General features: G+C 35.2%; 1 protein-coding gene across 1 annotated transcript; it reads left to right on the top strand.

Annotated features, from left to right (window-relative positions):
• The first annotated feature begins 2,909 nt into the window (after window positions 1–2,909).
• On the top strand, window positions 2,910–3,682 carry LOC139887810 (secreted RxLR effector protein 161-like). The gene is made up of 2 exons (XM_071870862.1): window positions 2,910–3,390; window positions 3,528–3,682. The coding sequence occupies exons 1-2, from the start codon at window positions 2,910–2,912 to the stop codon at window positions 3,680–3,682; spliced, it is 636 nt and encodes a 211-aa protein (XP_071726963.1).
• The last annotated feature ends 16,854 nt before the right edge of the window (window positions 3,683–20,536 follow it).

The following is a 20,536-nucleotide window of genomic DNA, read 5'->3' as shown; positions in this document are numbered from 1 at the left end:
GTGTACGCATATTCCTAGTGCTCAGACTGACTCAATAAGCAAGTATAAGTCAACTAATCCAAGCAAGTCAACCAAAGTCAAACCAAAAGTCAACTCGGTCAAAGTGGTCAACAAAAGTCAAACATCTCAGTAGGTCATGAAATCTTGGTCAACATGTCAATCCTAATTCAACTAACAAGTTACAGCTTATAGTTCGTCAATTTACACGTACGCAGTTTATCGCATGTCCTTGAAAATACGCACATCTTAGAAACAACGAGCACAATTCATAGCACATAAACCATGAAGACATGGAAAAATCCAGATCATAACTAGACTCAAAATTGATTCCAAAAAGTCTAACCCAGCCCTCATACGATGTCTACAAGTCGGGTTTCAGAAAGGGTCTAGTTACGGTTTACCAAATCAGTTTCTGCACGCTCATTAGTTTTAGGAAAATTCTCATTTAATTTAGAAAATAGCTTTTAATAAACGGATAATTGGAAATTACTCTAAACACTCCAAAGTTTCAGTGATAAAATAACCAAAGACTTTCATATAGTCAATTTGTACAGATTAGCATAACTCTATAGACCATTCAGTTTTAGACAACATTCAGACATATCATTTGATGGTGCATATAACTCATGGCAAATCACATTTTCAGAAGCTAGAATGCAAATTAGATACACTTAGGAACATATAAAAAATCATATTCAAGAAGATCAAGGTCTCAATCAATTCCTAGTTCACATGAGTTCATTTCTTGTGACTATAAAAACAGTTTCAGCTCACTTAGAAAACACCAATCTTCGTTTTGACACGCCGAGAGCATTACAAAATCTTTTGACACGATTCTTGAGTCCAACTTGCATGATTTTTAGCAAGGATTACAATGGTTATCATTTCATTGATCAATTTATAACACACAATTTCCAGAAAATTCGTATTACATGCAAAACCTAATCAAAACTTCAATTGATCATAACTTAAGCGTACGATAACGAAATCATGCGAAATCAAAGTCCAAATTTATTAATTTTTCTAGATCTATACATTTAGATAAAATACAAGATCAGTACATAAACTAATTTTATCATATTCATAACAATCAAATTCGTGATTCATAGCAACGACAACAATCGAGCAATTTAACGACTAACGACAACTCTAATCGCAATCAATTGAGCACTAGACATCATTACACTATGAAATTGAACAAAAAACTGATCTAATGAAATTAGGGTTATTAATTATACCTCAATCGATCAATTAGTTTATACTAGCGCGTAGAGAATGATGCGTAGAACAACGTTTGTGTTGAAGGTTTAATCTAATTTTGAGTTGATTATGGTGTTGTGGTGGTGTTCTTGGTCGATGACAAGGAGAAGAGGGAGAGGGAAAAAAAACCAATCGATGTGTTTAGGGTTTAGAATGAGAGTTCTATTGTTTACACTTCTATTTATATGTTGGATTAGGGCCCTAAACTAGCACACTAATGATCCACTAAACAAAACAAGTCCAATAAGGGGTGTTCATGGGGGGTTCGGCCGAATGTCCCTTTAAGGGGGTCTCGGGCTCGTTTTGTTAAATTACTCATGTGCGCATGGTCCGTTTCGAGTGCCGTTAACCGTACCGGGTCTCCAGAACGTTAATTAGTCATTGAAACGAAATCATCGGGTTTAATTCATTAAATAAATAATAAATTAACTTAGTTTTTCATAAAGTCAATAATTATTAAAAATAATTATTTTATCGTTTTTCTGAGTTCCGTAAACTGAAAAGCTTTCTAGGCGATTATCTTAATCGTATCGTTTTCTAAGTATTTCGCTATCCGAAACAAGTTCATCAATTAATATAACCATGTTAATTCAAGTAATGCACTAGGATCAAGTATGCATTTAAATCAATTAAACACATAAAGTTCTGAGTAATCACCGTTAAATACTTAACACACAAGTAACGATAGTAACGAAAAAAGCAGGGTTGTTACAGCTACTACTGATGCTTCAACATCAGTTCCCTCTCTTCCTGCTGTTCCAAACACCTCCACCCCAGCAACCCAGAATCAACACCCCTTGCTCACACGTGCCAAAATTGGAATCTCTAAACCCATCTCTCGCTTAAACTTAAACGTTAACACCCCACCCGATATTCCTAAATCTCACATTCAGGCCCTTTCTGACCCTAACTGGAGACAAGCAATGCTTGATGAATATAATGCTTTAATTAAAAGTGGTACTTGGGTTCTGGTTCCGAGACCTTCAGGTGTTAATATTGTGAGATCTATGTGGTTGTTTAAACGTAAGTTACACTCTGATGGCACTTTAGACAGGTATAAGGCTCGTTTGGTGGCTAATGGCAAAAGCCAACGACCTGGTATTGACTTTGGTGAGACTTTTAGTCTAGTGGTAAAAACGTCAACTATTCGGACTGTACTTAGCCTATCAGTTTCTCGACATTGGCTGATTCATCAGCTTGATGTCAAGAATGACTTTTTACATGGTGACCTTTGAGATATAGTTTACATGCATCAACCCCCAAGTTTTCATGATCCGAAAAAGCCAGGTTATGTGTGTCATCTTCGGAAATCATTATACGAGCTCAAGCATGCTCCTCGTGCTTGGTTTCATACATTTGCCCAGTATGCTCTTCGTGTTGGTTTTCAACATATTCGTTGTGACTCGTCGTTGTTCATTTAGCGGCACGGGACTCATATTGCCTACTTACTTCTATACGTGGATGATATTATTCTCACTGCTTTGTCCACCTCTCTTTTACAGAAGATTATTACCTCGCTTGGCAAAGAATTTTCCATGACTGATCTTGGGCCACTGAAATATTTTTTAGGCATTTCTGCTACGCGTACTAAACATGGAGTGTTTCTCTCTCAGCAGAATTATGCTTTAGACATTTTAGAATGAGCTGATATGATCAATTGTAAGTCATGCCTTACTCCTGTTGATACTCAGTCCAAGCTTGGGCCTAATGGACTTCCTGGTACAAATCTCACACTATATCGTAGTCTTGCAGGTGCACTTCAGTATTTGACTTTTACACGTCCTGATCTTACGTATGATGTTCAACAATTGTGCTTATACATGCATGATCCTCGAGAACTCCATTTTGTTGCACTCAAACGCGTTTTACGTTATCTTTGTGGATCTATTGATAATGGACTTAAGTTTTTTGCCTCATCCACTACTAAACTTACAGCTTATTCTGATGCTGATTGGGGAGGTTGCCCGGCTACAAGCCGCTCTATCTCGGGTTATTGTGTGTTTCTTGGTGACAATCTTCTTTCTTGGTCTTCTAAACGCCAAGCTACGGTATCTCGATCTAGTGCTGAAGCTGAATATAGAGCTATCGCAAATGACGTTGCTGAAACGTGTTGGATTCGTAACTTACTCCGTGAGCTTCACTCCCCATTGTTTCAGGCCACTTTAGTTTATTGTGACAATGTGAGTGTTGTCTATCTTTCCACCAACCCAGTTCAGCACCAACGCATCAAACACATAAGATTGATATTCATTTTGTGCGTGATCTAGTTGCCACTGGAGCTGTTCGCGTTCTTCATGTTCCTTCTAGTTCTCAATATGCTGATATCTTCACCAAGGGACTTCCAACACAGCTGTTTAATGACTTCAAATTCAGTTTGAACGTCCGCACTCTATCTCACATTCCAACTGCGGGGGTGTATTAGACTGTAGATATTTATATTATATTTGTAGTATATTTGTATTGGCCATATTGCATTTGTTAGTTAGATTGGCCGAACCCAATTGTAAAATGGACGCGGTCTATTAGGGTTTAGGATGTTCATTTATACTCTATAAATATCGCGTAATGAAAGTGTATTATTCATTGAAAAAAATACTCAACTTTAATAATAAACCACCTACACACTTCACGATCAATCGTGATCGCTTATTCGCTTACAAGAATTATGAATTTATGATGTTAGTGACTTATATCTGTTTTTTCTATTCTACTAATTCAGTTTCAACTAATTTGGTTCATGTGGTCCGAAACTAAATTCAGCAATTGATTCGTGGCTAAATTCTTTCACTATATAAATTGGAGAATGATAAACATAGCATTTATGACTATGTTTAATTGTTTAAAAATATTAACTATATAACTAAATTTTTTATATACAACTTTCATTTTTCTCCAAATACAATAAAATGGATGTATTAAACAAAAAGCTCACAAGCATACATAGCTAAACATAAGTCATGCACAAGACGTACCAAAAACTAAAAAATAATAGGGGCAATTACAACCCAAAAAATAACAAACATAACCAATACCTAAAATTGACACCGGATTCAATCACTACACAGAGTCAACTTATAATGAGATGTCTCATCTTTTACGATGCGCTAAATGCACCCAAACATATGTTAGGAATTTAGCAAGCCCTAACAAGAAATTTGAAACCCTAGTTGTAACGACCCAACCCGTTAACCAACCAAAACTGCAAAATAAAAAAAAAATTTGAAGCAGGCCTGCCTAGGCTGGGTGCGCGGTGCTCACCCCTACCTGTGCGCGGGCGCGCACACGGCCTGGCAGCCCGCTGTCCAAATTGTTCCGTTTTCGTAAAAAGATCTAACACTTCCCATCATTTTTAGACGAAATGCTCTTCACATCATATTAGTAAAAGTAAAACTAGCACGAATCAATGATAAAATGAGTTTTACATTGCGGGGCCCACACATGCCCAAAATACCATTAAGTACGAAATACGAGTTTCGACCACAAAAAGTTTAATTGCCAAACGTCACTAGAGCATGGTGTTTGGGGTTAAACTACCCAAATCTTGGTCGAACTTCCAAAGAGCTAAAACCCCCGAGAGCCACTAATCCAAGCGAATACATTTGCCCTTATCCAAGCCGGATCCTAAAAAGGTAAACAACGAGAGGGTAAGCTAACGCTTAGTGAATGCAATAATTATACACATACATATATAACCTACTTACTTGCAATCACATACACAATTACCTCATACACGCTAGCAATTTAAATGACATACCAACGCAAGGTACAACGCTAAATCTCCAAGACCACAAGCTAGCACAAACGATAGCATATAACTCGAATAATATAAAGTGCCACACTACAAACACATAACCATGGTTAACCAATAGTACAAAGGAATGGTACTTCGAATTTTCCATCGGTGTTCTCAACAACCGTTAGCGCACAACGAATTATAACACTAACCCCGGAGTGGTATCGATCGCCCGAACTTTAAACCCACCCATCACGTGTAATGTGGTATCGAACGCCCGAACTTTAAACCCACACTACACACCCACACACATACATGACATGGCATCGAACGCCCGAACTTAAACCCATATCATATATTGACCCGATGTGGTATCGACCTCCCGAACTTAAACCCACATCGAATCTCGTACAAGTAAATACACTATATACACACATGTATAATCATTCCACTCACCTTGTCGACTTGGCGAGATTTTCAACAATAACTTGTACCTTCAAAGCGAGTCACCTAACATAATTAATTCTCAATTAATTCACATAATAAGTTGGACTTTCCACCAACTAGCCTCACTAGTGCATTTATGACCCATTTGCACTAGATTCACACATTAAAGGTCAAGACTCCCAACTAATCACTAAAAGCTATCGATTAAGGTTCTAAGACTTCCATCAACACATAACTAGGGTGTTTTCATACTCAATTTATCCCGCTAGGTCAAACCCACCCATTTGACCCATTTCAAGTCAACCATAAACCCTAGAACCAATTTTACTAACAACACAAGTGAGTTAGTGAATAACTAACCATTTTAGACTTAATAACACCGATTATTACTTTGAAACCCTAGGTTAGTCGTTCTTGAGTTCTCTTGACTCAATCTTACCCAAAACCCCCAAAATCACCAACAAAAGGTTTTATGTTCATCACTAACCCAAGTTCTAACCCTTAAACAAAATAAATTAAGGAAATCAAAATTATAACTTACCACCACAACCAAAATGTAGCTAGAGAGGAGATGAACAACCTTATAACCCGAGCTAAGACCCGAAACTAGCTCCTTCTTCCTTTACTTGAGCTTTCTCTCACTCAAATTTGGGTTTCTCTCACTAGAATTAAAGTAGAAAGAAATTGGTGGTTGAAAGTGGAGTTATGACTCCCAACCCACTGATCTGTGATCTTATCTCGTCCCCAAGTGAAATTACCACAATGCCCTTTCAAAATATCTAATTAAAAAGGCAGAACCCGGCTACAGTAGGAGTGCGCCACGCGCACCCCTAAGTGTGCGCTGAGCGCACTTAGGCCTGAACAGAGTCCGACTTCTGTTTAAATCCAGAATTATTCCCACGCTTTATGTGCTATAATTACACGTCTGTACAATAATTATTAGGGTGTTACACTAGTTTATCACCCAATGCACAACAAACCGATAATAACAAAGTAAACGTGAAAATTAATGCAAGAAACGTAAAGAACGGAAGGAGTTTAACCTGGTTGTATCCAATATTGATATTACTTTGATCAACGGCCAACCAAAGAGAAAATATTATTATTTTCGTAGGTTTTAGGGTTACAAGAGGCTATTATTTTCATCTATAGAGCATACAAAATAAGGAAACAATTCGCTCGGCTTTCTCCCCACACTAAGTCTCGCGTTTCACAAGCCCACCCTCACGATCCGCTAGGGTCTTGATTTCCAAAACTCCAAGCTGCTTGAACACATTCTTCTCGTTTTGACAAAGTGGCTTGCGATCCGTGACAACACCCTCGCAATCTGTAATGGTTGCCTTTCACACTGTTTCTCTATTTTGTTTAAAATCTTCGCCTCCAATAACATCTAACCATTGTGTAACTTAACTATGTACATATCATTCCATTTTAAATTCCAAATAAAGGCTGCTTTAAACACTGCAGTAGACTTTTTTAACTTACTCCTCGTTTGGCTCACGAAATTCAATGGGATTTTGGCTGAATTGGAACTGAATTTAGACACACGTTGTGGCTTATTAATAATATTACAATGGAGCAAAACTCATTTACAATTCATCAACAGCAAGGGTATTTTTGTAATTTCCCACCAACTCTATTTATTTACTCCATCCTCAACAGTTCCCAGAAGCAGCTTCTACGAGGATTTTCTGGCGATTTTAGCTAACCATCGCCACCATCGTCTAGATCGCCACAAACCGTCTTCTACATCACCACCAAACATCGCTTCCATCGCCATCACTGTTTCATCGTCGACTCCATCGTCTTCACCGTTGTCTTACCTCCATCTTCGTATCTGCCGTCGTGTATTTGATTTTCAGTTTCAAAACCACCTTTATGTTCTCCGCCTGTAACCATCTCTGTCGCAACAACCGTCGTCTTCGAACTAATAAGTAAAAGTTTGCTTCTCTTTAGTGATAAATGGCGATTTTAGAGGACTTAAAATCCTTGCTTCTGCCTTTTGTTCCTGTTAGGGTTTACAATTTTTGTGCTAATTGATATTGGTAATTTGCAATTTTTAGTTTAATGCTTACCCTTACCTAAGTTCTTTTTGTTTTGTATGTTGAAATAAGTTGTTTATGATGCTAAACTTTTTTCCAAAATTTTTTTTGCTTAAAGGTAAATTATTTTAAGAAGCAATTGGTTGAAGTATATATAACTGATTAATTTTACATGGTACAAAAAGTAATTTTAAGAAGCAATTGGTTGATGTTGTATAAATTTAATACATTAAACTTTTATGTTATAACTAATTAATTAAAACCTAAAAGCATGCCCAAAATGATATATATGCATACAGATACTATCACTTTTAGCAATTGGATAAAACTAAAAGAATGACATTTTAGATTGAAGCAAATCCCGAGATGTTTTGATATTTAACAAATACGTCATACGTACGGTTATTAAAGAAAAAAATGATATTGGTATACAATAAATTGGGGTATACAGTATGTTAAAACTTATGGTTGAATTTTAAAAATTGTTACTTAATATTTAAGTTAATTTGATATACAAATACTCATGAATGCTTTTATTCAAAAAAAAAAAAACGTAGTTATGAGGTATACAACGTGTCTAAGAGTTAGAGTGGATTGAAAGATGATGTGAAAAGCACTATGGATGGGAAAAATTTTAGAAAGATCAAAAACAGGATGGTTGGTGATTTAAATCGCGGGATGCCACGGTTAGCTTACAATACTAATTACCATCCAAGCCAAACATCTTCTTAAAGCACTAACACAATGTATACGCTCAGTGGCGGAACTTGAACTCGGATACAGACGGGGCGGTGTAAAAATTTAATAAATTTTCATTGTTAGCAGGGGTAAACACTAAAAAAAACCTTATTTTTTTGTAATTTTTTTTTTAGTTTAAAATTTTTTGTTCCGTAAAATTCAGGTGGGGCGGATACCCCCTTTGGGTTCCACTAAGTACCGCCCCTGTATACGCTGAAGATTTCTCCTTTTTATTATGTGATTTTTTGTTTTCATTCTGTTTGCTAGCCATCATTTTAGACCGTCGTGCGTTACTATTGGCTAGGGTGTTGATGTTATGTTTTTTAAGGGTTCCGTCGCAACCGACACCAACGTCGCCACCGTATCCACCATCCACATCATCGTCACCGTCCACACCATCGCCACCCTCGCTGACCTTTGACCACTATCCACCATCGCCACCCATGTAATTGTGTTTTAATCTCTCCGATCAATAATTTGGGGTTTACTTTATTCACTAAATCACAATTTACGCATGCAACAAGTAGCTCTGTTAAAAGTAAGGTACGATGTGTTCCGTGTTTTGTATTTTTCATGTATTTTTGCATGATTAATGTGTTTTAGGATAGTATCGATTGGTTCCATACTCCATCGGGGGTTTATTAACTGTTTTTTGTTTTTTTTGCTTCAATTGGATGACATTAGGCTTTCTCGCGTTGTGCTTTTGTACCTCCATTGAGGCTTTTTGTTTTCTGTTGTTTTTCGTCAACATGTATGTTTGGTAAATTTTCATGGAAAAAGGTATGTTTGATCTTTATCTTCTTTTGTTAGGTTTCTTTTTGGTAAATTTACAATATATATATATATATATATATATATATATATATATATATATATATATATATATATATATATATATATATATATATATATATATATATATATGTAACTGTTTTTTGTTCTTATAATGTGAATATGTTTGGTAATTTTGTTGTTATTAAGTTACTACATTTGTTAACATATCAAAACTTCTTTTGTTTATAAATGTTTGCTCATTATAGTTTTTAACTGTTTATGAACCATTTGTTGTGTTTCACTTTTTGAAAGTTTATTTATCTTTATAATGTGAATGTATTTGTTGATATTACTGTTGTTAAACTACTGAGTGTGTTAGGATATTGAAACATATTTTGTTTCTAACTATTTTTATTATAGTTTTTAATTGTTTATGTAACATTTGTTGTGCTAAACTAATATTTTGTGTTTAACGTTAAAGTTTAGTTACCAGGGTGCTTAATCTTGTAGAATATTTTGATAAACGTTTCTGGATGAAACAACTGAAATCTTGTGATCCATCTTTATATACAGATTATACGCAACATTAAAACTATGTACTCACCAACCTTTGTGTTGACACTTTTAAGCATGTTTATTCTCAGGTTCCTAGAAGTCTTTCGGTATTTGCTTATATGTGATACAAGTTATGTGCATGGATTCATACATGATTTATTCGAAAAAACGTTGCATTCACAAAATCATCACCATGTATCTTATTTCGAATGCATTATCAACGGATGTAGTATTGTAAACTATTAATTACGGTTATTGTCTATATGTAGAAATCATCAAAAGTCAAAAACCTTGGAATTTGATATTCAATTATGATGTGCCTTTTCAAAAGAATGCAATGTTTACAAAACGTATCATGTAGAGGTTAGTACCTCACTGTGAAATCGATGAATGATGTATTCGTCTAAATGGATTTTGACGGGTCATCACAGTTGGTATCAGAGCTTGGGGTCATAGGGAACCAGAATTTGCATTAGTGTGTTTAACTGGTAATTGTTAGGATGCATTAGTGAGTCTGGACTATGACCGTATCTGTTTTTATCGAGTTTTACTTATCATTTCTTGTCATAAATTACTTGCCTATCATTCTTAAGTCTAGACACATCTTACTACATTGATTGCATGAATAGTGTATAGACAAAATTCATATCTTAGCGTATCTGCTAATTCATATCCTATCATATCTATTAAGGTAACTTTGCTTGACATCTTCCGAAAATTCCTCCGTGATTTATGGAATTTTGGTATTATTTATACATATGTAAATTATGTATTGAAGAGTACCAATCTAAATTCTATAATCTATTTCATATCAAAAATCAATTCCCTGATTATACAAGATGGATCTCGCATCTAGTTCGAATTCCTCAGATTCCGACAGCTATTCCGATATGGAATTCGACTTGAGCTCCGAAAGCAGCGTAATCGGAATGGATCAACCAATTAGCCATCACCTATTCTGGATGAATTGGGGATGGGTTCGTAATCTACTTAATCATTGGAGACAAGAAGAAGGTGATCCCTTCCATCCACCACATTCACCTCTTGGCGAAGAACCTGAAGCACTTACCGGTAAACCTGTCCGAAACACCATTTTCTCTCTCATTTCCAAAGTATCTCGTCACGATTATATACTATCTAGATCTTATTCATCCACTCGTCCGAACCGACAATCACCCCGGTGTAATAGAAGAAGTCAACGAGCTTCGCGCTCGAGTAGTGGCTTTGGAGAATATGGTGCAAAGATTACATGTGACGATCAGTCCAAATCCATTTACACGAATACATCATTTATCGATTTCACAGTGAGGTACTGACCTCTACATGATACATTTTGTAAACATTGCATTCTTTTTAAAAGGCACACCATAATTGAATATCAAATTGCAAGGTTTTTGACGTTTGATGATTTCTACATATAGACAATCACCGTAATTAATAGTTTACAATACTACATCAGTTGATAATGCAGTCAAAATAAGATAAATGGTGATGATTTTGTGAATGCAACGTTCTCTCGAATAAAGCATGTATGACTCCATGCACATAACTTGTATAACATATAAGCAAACAGCGAAAGACTTCTAGGAACCTGAGAATAAACATGCTTAAAAGTGTCAACACAAAGGTTGGTGAGTTCATAGTTTTAATATTGCGCATAATCTGTATATAAAGGTGGATCACATGATTTCAGTTGTTTCATCCAGAAACGTTTATCAAAATATTCTACAAGATTGAGCACCCTGGTAACTAAACTTTAACGTCTATATAATAAGTACCTCTGTTTTAACATACATGCAACCAACATGTACAATACACGCAAACCAACGTGTACTAACCTCAAATAGCATACATCTATTTTATAGTTCAGGCTAGGGTTTTTATACCTGGAACAGACGGGGATGTCAAGCCCTATGGATCCATATACAACTACTCGCGCCCACCAGTTCTTATAACCGGCAGTTACTAGTTACCAAAGCTAAGGGATTTTCGGTTCAAACTCGGTGTAGAATTTAGTATGTACTTGTATCCATCGCGTTTAAAATAAAGTGCATGTATTCTCAGCCCAAAAATATAGATTGCAAAAGCAATTAAAAACGAGAGCAAATGAAACTCACCTTAGCAGCACATAAGGTCATTCACCGAAATGTGACCGAAACTCGAAATGCAAAATAACCGTAGATCTCAACCTAGAGAACATATGTTGGTCAATACATGCCTAACAAGCTAGGTCAGGTCATAGTGTATCACAATCCTAATGCTCGAGATCGACATGCAAAAGTTAGCAAAAGTTAACTCAAAAAGTCAACCTGACCTAATATGATCTTTAAATCTATACATGTTTATTATATTAACATAGTATAAGTCTTGATAGTTGAACGAATTTATAGTTTATCAAACTCAAAACATTATTTAATTCAAGAGTTATATTATATTTGAATGATCATGGAAATTGAATATATTTTAACATTTCATATCGTTTCCCAATACTTGTAAAACCAGATTATAGTGTTTATAAAGCTTTAAAACATGATAAGACAGTCAACTTTGACAATTGTTCAATAAGACGAGACGTGCCTTATATAGAAATTCATTTACCCGATTAGTAATATTTGAAAATCCAATTTATCAATCTTATAAACAACTTATTTAAATATCAATTGCAGATTCAAAAGCAATTTCAATTAATGTTAATTATAATTCAGTTGACCATATCTTTTAATCCGTTCATCGAAATCACACGATTTCTAAATGAAAAGTTATTAATTTTTCGACAGCTTTTCAATGACATGCATATCATATACCTTTTATCAATAACATATGTATCAAGTTCATGATTCATCATAAACTATCTAACGACAAAATTAAAGCATACAAGCATGCATAAACATATATACTCGAGCACTAGATCTGGATACACTATTGATAAAAGATAAGATATAAATACTTACGTATCAATATTAGGATTCAATATTGCAGAAAAGTAGGTAGACGCAACGGAGATGGTAAACACTAGGTTGTCCTCACAATCATATCCCCGAACATTACCCATAACCTCCATAACTATAACCCATAATTTCCTTAGCTTTTATCCCGTTCGAAAACCATTTTTAAAATAACTCAGACAGCACTCCGTCGTAATATTTTATGTATAATAATACTAATAACATACATATACTACTACTAATAATAACATTAATAATAACATTAATCTTAATAATAATAATAATAATAATAATAATAATAATAATAATAATAATGTAAATAATTATATAACAGAGGGAGTAAGATATAGAATGTGTGTGTGTGTGTGTGTACGTCGAGCAAACTGGCCAATTTATAGAATGTTTCTGAATCCTGACTGCCATGCGATCGCATGGCTTCTCAGTGCAATTCCCATGCGATCGCATGGGATGTCCTGACAGCTCACAATCTTTTGTTGTTTTGCTTGTCGACATAATTAAATAAATATATAATATATATAATTTATATTAATTAATTATATTATATTCTCGTGCCTAGTTAACTTGAAATTTTAGTTCCGACGAATTATACGTTGAAGCTCGACTTATGTCCCGTTTTGGGTTTTTCGAACGACGTTTCGTACGCTTAGAAAACTAGCACTTTACATTTCGCGACGTGTACCTTTATTAATAATTAGACTTAATCATCGATAGACTATATTACTCGAAGTATAACTTATACATTTGAGTAATTTGGTCATTTGCTTCTATAAATCAACTCCTCATTGTTTATTAAAATATATTTAATAATATCAAAACGTTTTATATCTAATTCAATTCTATTCATTATCACATTGTAAAATATAAATTTGTATATAATATTTATTTATCAAACGAAACAATAAACGGGTGTTACTATCGTTTACAAAAATAATTTTGAATATATATATATATATATATATATATATATATATATATATATATATATATATATATATATATATATATACTTTTTATATACACGTTGCAAGTTATTTATATATTTAATTCAAATACAGTCAAAAAGGAAAGATTTCTTAAATCAAGGTGGACCTCTCAACAAAGACTTATCACAATACTTACGGGATTTATAATTGTTGAAATATCTACTAATCCAATCATTGGTATTATCTTCTAATTCCGTAGATGAATATATTAAGCATATATTGAGACAAATACGTTTAATGTAAAATATTATACATTTAATACTTTGTTAACATTTTCAAGTTATAATATATATATACATATATATATTCATATCCATTTATATATTCGTTCGTGAATCGTCGAGCATAGTCAAAAGGGTAATTGAATATATGAACATTGTTCCAAAATTTTCGAGACTCAACATTACAAACTTTGCTTATCGTGTCGGAATCATATAAAGATTAAGTTTAATTTTGGTCAAAAATTTCTGGGTCGTCATATTACGAGCACCAGCAGCATCATCGGCATCAATAATACCATCATCATCAACACCAACAGTATCATTACCACCACCAACGACAACATCCACATCTCACACCTCAACATCACAATTTGTACCTCGAACATCAACGTCATACGCACCATAGATATCAAAGAATACCAACAACAACAAACGATGAAGTATTGATCGAAGAAATATTCTGCAGAGAATATGTAGTTTCTAAAAGTTTTAGAGATTACTTATTCTAGCTCTAATTGTAAACCAGATGAGTGAGCGAATAGAAATAATAAAATAAAACCCTGATCGGAATGGTGCACGATTTACAAGCTAGATATGTTTTACCAGTAGCATCAACAGTACCGTCAGCATCACCAGCACCGTCAGTACCGTCAGCATCGTCAGCATCAGCAGCATCTACAACATCACAAGCTCCGCCAGATCCATAATCACCGCAAACATCATCACTAATCAACAACGCATATATCGTATCAACGAGTTATGAAGTAATAACTCATTCCCTCTGAAGAAATTATATGTATATTTTATATATATATGAATTGTGAGATCAAAATAAATCTTTCCGTATGATGTGTGAAACGTGGTATATGAATTTTTTTATGAAATAGTATGGAAGAATACCGATTAAAGATTGTTACACACTAACAGGCAGTGTATCCGATCGTGTAGTAGTATAAATAATGGTTTAGTTCCGTGTATCGTTCCAAGGACAGTTGGATTAGTCAAACTAGAATTAGAAACTATATTGTGATTAACTAAGTAAATGAAACTTAAAGGTACAAGATATTATGTTTTTGTGGCTATTTAACGATTTAGCCAAATCAGAGAAGATTAAAAGTAAAAACAATATTTTTGGTCTTTTAAGTTTATATAATGAAAACAAGTGCAAAGAAAACAAATAAGATAGTTTGATTAAGATCAAAGATACGAAATGTTCATCTAGATATTTTACCCTCAGTATTGGATGTAAGTTATATTGTTAAGACCTGATTGAATGAATATGTGTGCAAGTTACCTAATAGATTTACCAAGAGTTCTCTTTAGTAAACACGCAAACTCGATTACAAGATCAAGGGTTCCCTTTTCTCTATAGTTCTCATGTTTGTAACCAAATAACTATGATATATATGCTAATCACCCAAATCGACTTACCAAGAGTTCTCTTTAGCAAGTACTCAAACTAGAATTAATAAGTGGAGGGTTCCCTATCACCTAGACCTTTTCGTTTGTGACTAGTTGATTAGCTAGATCAAAGACTTGAATACCAATTGCCTTTTGCGTTCGCTCTACACAATTCATCCCTATATCGTTTAATCGTTTTGATCTAATTTACCCCCTTGGTCCGGTTTAGTAAACAATCAATCTAAGACAAGTTGATTGTAAATTAATATGATACATCAACAAGAGTTCTCTTTATCAATAACATATCAATTAACTAGATACAAGTGATTTGACATCAATAAGCATGGTTCTTTGATTCAAGCTCTAATCTATTACACATAATACATTCAATCCATAAGATTACATCCAATACCTCAGTTATTAATCTAGACAAACATTATAGAGTTTAGCCAACAATCATATTAACAAACAAAATAGCAATCAATTGATAAGTAGAATTCATTGTTAAGAACAAGAAATCAACCTAATAGAGAATGAATCTTGAATGGAGAAGGTGTTGAATCTTGATTCTTGGATGTTAAGCCTCTTCAAAGAGCTTGGAGTTCTCCAAAATAGCTCCCAAAATCGTCTTCTAAAGCCTCTGGTTCGCATCTCTCCGTATCCCTCTCAATTATTTGGATTTAAAGCAGTTAAAGTTGGTCAAAAAGCAAAAGTAGGCTGAAACCTTCTTCTGGACGGCATCCAAGATACTGGATGGCGTCCAGTTGTAAAGGCCTGGACGGCGTCCAGATTTCTGGACGGCGTCCAGTTGTGAAGGGCTGGACAGCGTCCAGATTTCTAGACTGCGTCCAGTTGTGCTGAATTGTACTGTCTCGTTTTTTCATAATCTCCCTTCATTTGGACGGAGTCCCAATCATTTTGGACGGCGTCCAACATACCTGAAGCCTTGTTTTATCATTTTAGAGCGTTAATTTGACCATAACTTGTAACGGGATCAACTATGATGAAATCACAACTTATAGAATGGTCATAATTCACCAAAACTCTTTATAAACCACTTTCTGATACACTTTTCATACCTTTGTGTATTACTTGTAGAAACCGCCTTAACTATCCTTGATTCGAGAGTATTTCACACGATATTGCGAGATATATATATGATGTAATTGAGCAATATCAAAACACCCCATACTTAAACCTTGCTTGTCCTCAAGCAATTCATTCTTACAAAGTAGAAAACTATCAAACACATTTACACAATATAGAGTACACACATCACACAAGTCACGCGAAACACATGAAACACACACGTTTATTTGAAACGCAAACTCACGCTATATGAAACACACACTTTAAGTATAACACACCTTTATTGTAATCATACTCACGCTATATACACAATGAGAACACGCGCACACATTTTTTTGGAGTTTAGAGCCAAGTATTCAAAAAATTTGATCCTACGGAAGTCAGGACCTTATGAAAACGTTTTATGTTTTTGAAAATATAATGCTAGTTTTTACACTAGGCACGTTTTCCGATTTTTGTCAGATTTTCTGAATTTTGGAAAATGAGTGCGGATTTCCCGCTATTGGTCAAGCCAATCCCTCCCACAGTACCTAACATCGCTAGATGTTGGTAAGAAAATAATGCATTTAGGAGGATACACATTACGTCCAGATATCATCGATAATCAAGAGGTAATCATCTAATCCGTTAAGTCAACCATAAAGATTGAGGTTCATCAGGCTTAAAAGCTGATATCTTACCTTTTCGGAGGTTATCCACTGGGAATCTGATCAATCACTGACATTTAGTGTATCATGGTGCGCTTCCCATTTGGCCAGCAAATCTCTCTCATTGAGATAAGCTTTGACTACCAGTTTCCCTGTTTGACGTTGAGGCCTGGTAGATTTCCAGTCGATTTTAGCAATGACTTTTCGAGATTTTTCGTCACCCTACAACTGGTCTGGACTACAACTTCTGAAAACAAATCAGCAAGTGTGTCGTTCGGAAGACTTTACTTCCTTGAGGATGGAATGGATACATCCTATGGGTAATAATAAAGTGGTCGGACGCAACACTGTCCTTGTTAGGAGAAACAATGAGGATCGTCCTGTTTTAGTTTTCGATCTGGCGCGAGGTCCGGTTTCCGACCACGCTATGCAATCACCGCTCTCTCACGGTTTACACTCATTTTGGTACAAGTGACCTACAAGTTAGCTTTACTAAACTAATAGGATTTTCATTCAAATAATTGAATGATAGTACAACTTCAAAGACTATTAATAATTTAAAACATAACTCAACATTTCTTTTCTAGTTTTAGCACATAATGTATGTAAAATGGTTTTTGGACAATTTTTTTTCATTTCTAAGGCTACCTGAAAATTTTAAAATTTTGGTCATAAACGCCTTAATTTTTGTAAAACGAATTCCCGATAAATTTCTATCTCCCACCCCACACTTGAGATTATGCAAGGCCCTCATTGCATGGAATCAGAAAAAGGATTAAATTTAGAGGGCAAAGTGATAGGGTGATTATAGAAATTTTCAAATTTTTAACCTGTAAATCGTGGAACATGTAGACGAATGCCGCTGAACTTACTGGCAGCATAAGAGCATCGTCCATTCCTCGATTAGCAACATACATACATCATAATATCAAATGTTGCTGAACTTAATGCCAGTCTTTGAAGTTCAACCACGCTGCACAAATTAACAAACCACACAAATAATAATAAAAATAACGGTGTTTTTACAATCACAACCATTATCAAACCACACACTTAGTTTAAAAATACAAACCAATATTGTTTCAATACACACCATAACAAATAAATAGATTGTTTGAAAGTGTAACAAAATGATCATTGGCTCGCAGGCCTTCAGTTATCGTAAGGCCAAAAGTAATTTTCTGAGCCATCTCTGCTTCGGCGTCCCTGCGGGTATTCCTGCTCAAATCGGTTCCTGGCATCCTGCATCGCATCGTTAGTATTATAAATTGGGTAAGGCAGAGGTGGGTTTTCAGGATCAGTGTAGTATTGGGGTGTCAGACGTGTTGTCCTGTAGTATTGATCGGGGTTGGAATAATATAACTCGATGTTATGGTTATTCCAATCAATACCATAACTGTTCCATCCCTGATTATGTACTTGAGCAATCTGGCGTTGTTCCATTCCTTGCTGACTCAACCTCATACTATTGACACTATTGACCAAATCATCCCAACCAGATTGAGACTGATACCAAGGACCTTGATCTTGAACATTTGTCTGGGCTTCCATTTCTGCTTCCTCTTCCTCTTGTTGTTCCTGTTGAACATTCGATCCACTACCACTCGTGCCACCTGCCACAAAAGGTACCAAACGCCTATTTCCGTCGTACATCAAAATCTCAGCGTTAACATAAGAAACCTTTTTCAAGGGTTTCATTGCATGGTCACATTCTATCAGGCGATTAAGATCAATATTAAAGTGATGAGCAATCTGCATAATGTAGTGGCCCCCTAGAAGCGGTTTATCTCTTCGTGCACCCGTAGCGATACCCAGCAAATAGTTCCCAATTAACCCCGGTATATCGGTGTGACAACCCCGTTTTATTTGATCCATTATCCATAGATCCAGAGATTTGACCTTTTCATGTCCTTCGACTCTCGCATTAAAAGTACATGCGATAAGTCGATGGAGAAGCTTATCGTCAGGGGTTGCTATTTCTGTATACCTGTGTCTGCTTGATTTGAACGGGCTAGATGCATTTGGCCCTTTAATCCTTCTCCAAAAGAATTGTTCATTAAAACCCACTCTCCCATGATACTCTGAGCTTATCAAATATTGCCTTAATTGTGCGTCAGTAAGCTCGTGAAAAATACCCAAAACTCTACATAACCCAAAACTACTCAAACTTCTTTCATCACCCCCTAGTCGGAATCTAAAGAAAGCATCTGATAGTGGATCGCGAACATTATTGAATCAGAAAGTTGAATAGAATTCTTTACATAGCACGGGAAACACTTAATCGTGTAGACCGAAAATGTGTTCCCATGCGTAGGTCAATATGTTATTATATGGTATAGCTAACAAATGAGTGACATGGGTGTGCATACCCACCTCAATCAAAGGAGACCAGCCTAAATACCATGTAGCGTTAATTGGTCTACGCGTAATTCGAGCAAAAGTTTCCCCGTAATCATCATTGTCCCGAAGATGTTCTAACCATACTATTGGATTATTTTGAGCGTCTTCTTCTTCGCCAGATGATGATGATGAATGTTGTTGAACCGGTGGTGGTGGTGGAACGTTTCTTGATGTTCTGCCTCTTTTCGGTTGTCCACCTCTGCTAGATTGTCCCTGCAAAACATAATAACACCAAACCAAAGAACATAGAAATCGTTGTGTAAATGTTAGTTAAAAACATAACCGAGTAGCAAGGGGAATCAGTCATTCCATTCAAAGTCCATAAGCATTGTGATTCATATAAGCAAAAGTGTTTGTTTAGAATAATTGATCACAATCAACCAAAGTCAACCTAAACTAGCAAATACACTCTCACAAAAATGTGGTTCACAAAATTCACAATTAGGCATCAACTTAGGACTCAAGCATGTTGGGTTCATAGGTCATGACATTTAAACTTGCATTCTAATGATATTCATTACAATCATAGCACTAGTTATCACAATTTAGTTCAAAATGACCATTATAACGCCACTACATTATAGCCTTCCATACCATCCATCCACTTTAATAGGCTTAAACAAATGAAAATCAAGCATACATCCTTCATAAGATCATTACAATTCAAAGCATGCTAAAAATTCAAGAACATTCAATTTATGACCCGGCCAAATTAACATCTTCATCATCAATAACAATTAAACACTTCACAAGCTTTATAAACAACACAAACAAACTCAATATCTTGAATTAATTTTCCTAATTTCGGATTTCATCACTACAAACCCTATAATCATGAACATACCCATCCAACATATAATTATTGCAAAATCAAGACATAATGGGTAATTAAACAACTAAGGCATGTTAATATAAACAAGAATCAAGTAAATCAAACACCTCACACTTATCTTTCACCAAATTATACATATAGACATACAAATTAAGTTTTTAAGAAAGAAAAGTATGAAAAGAGATTAGCAATACCCTAGAAAACATGATTCAAGCTTGGATTTGAAGGAAGAATGCACGAATTTGAAGTAAGAAATTAGGGTTTTTGAGAGTTGGTTCGTTTGTGGGATAAGAAATAAGATAGAAATGTGTTTTGTGGTTGAAAATTGGGTTAGAATGAATATAAAACGCATTTTTTTCTGGGTCAGGCTTCTGGACAGCGTCCAAAATGCTGGACGGCGTCCAGTATTGAAGAGTTGGACGGCGTCCAGTAAAGAAAGATGGGACGG

This window comes from Rutidosis leptorrhynchoides, chromosome 2 (genome assembly GCF_046630445.1).
Source record: "Rutidosis leptorrhynchoides isolate AG116_Rl617_1_P2 chromosome 2, CSIRO_AGI_Rlap_v1, whole genome shotgun sequence".
Classification (NCBI taxonomy): domain Eukaryota; kingdom Viridiplantae; phylum Streptophyta; class Magnoliopsida; order Asterales; family Asteraceae; genus Rutidosis; species Rutidosis leptorrhynchoides.
Note: the sequence above shows the minus strand (reverse complement) of the source record. Positions and strands in the feature narration are given on the sequence as shown.

Coding starts and splice junctions, on each gene's coding strand:
- LOC139887810 (XM_071870862.1), top strand. CDS start 2,910: ATGATCAATTGTAAGTCATGCCTTACTCCTGTTGATACTCAGTCCAAG. Junction 3,391..3,527: donor TTGGATTCGTAACTTACTCC/GTGAGCTTCACT, acceptor TGCGTGATCTAG/TTGCCACTGGAGCTGTTCGC.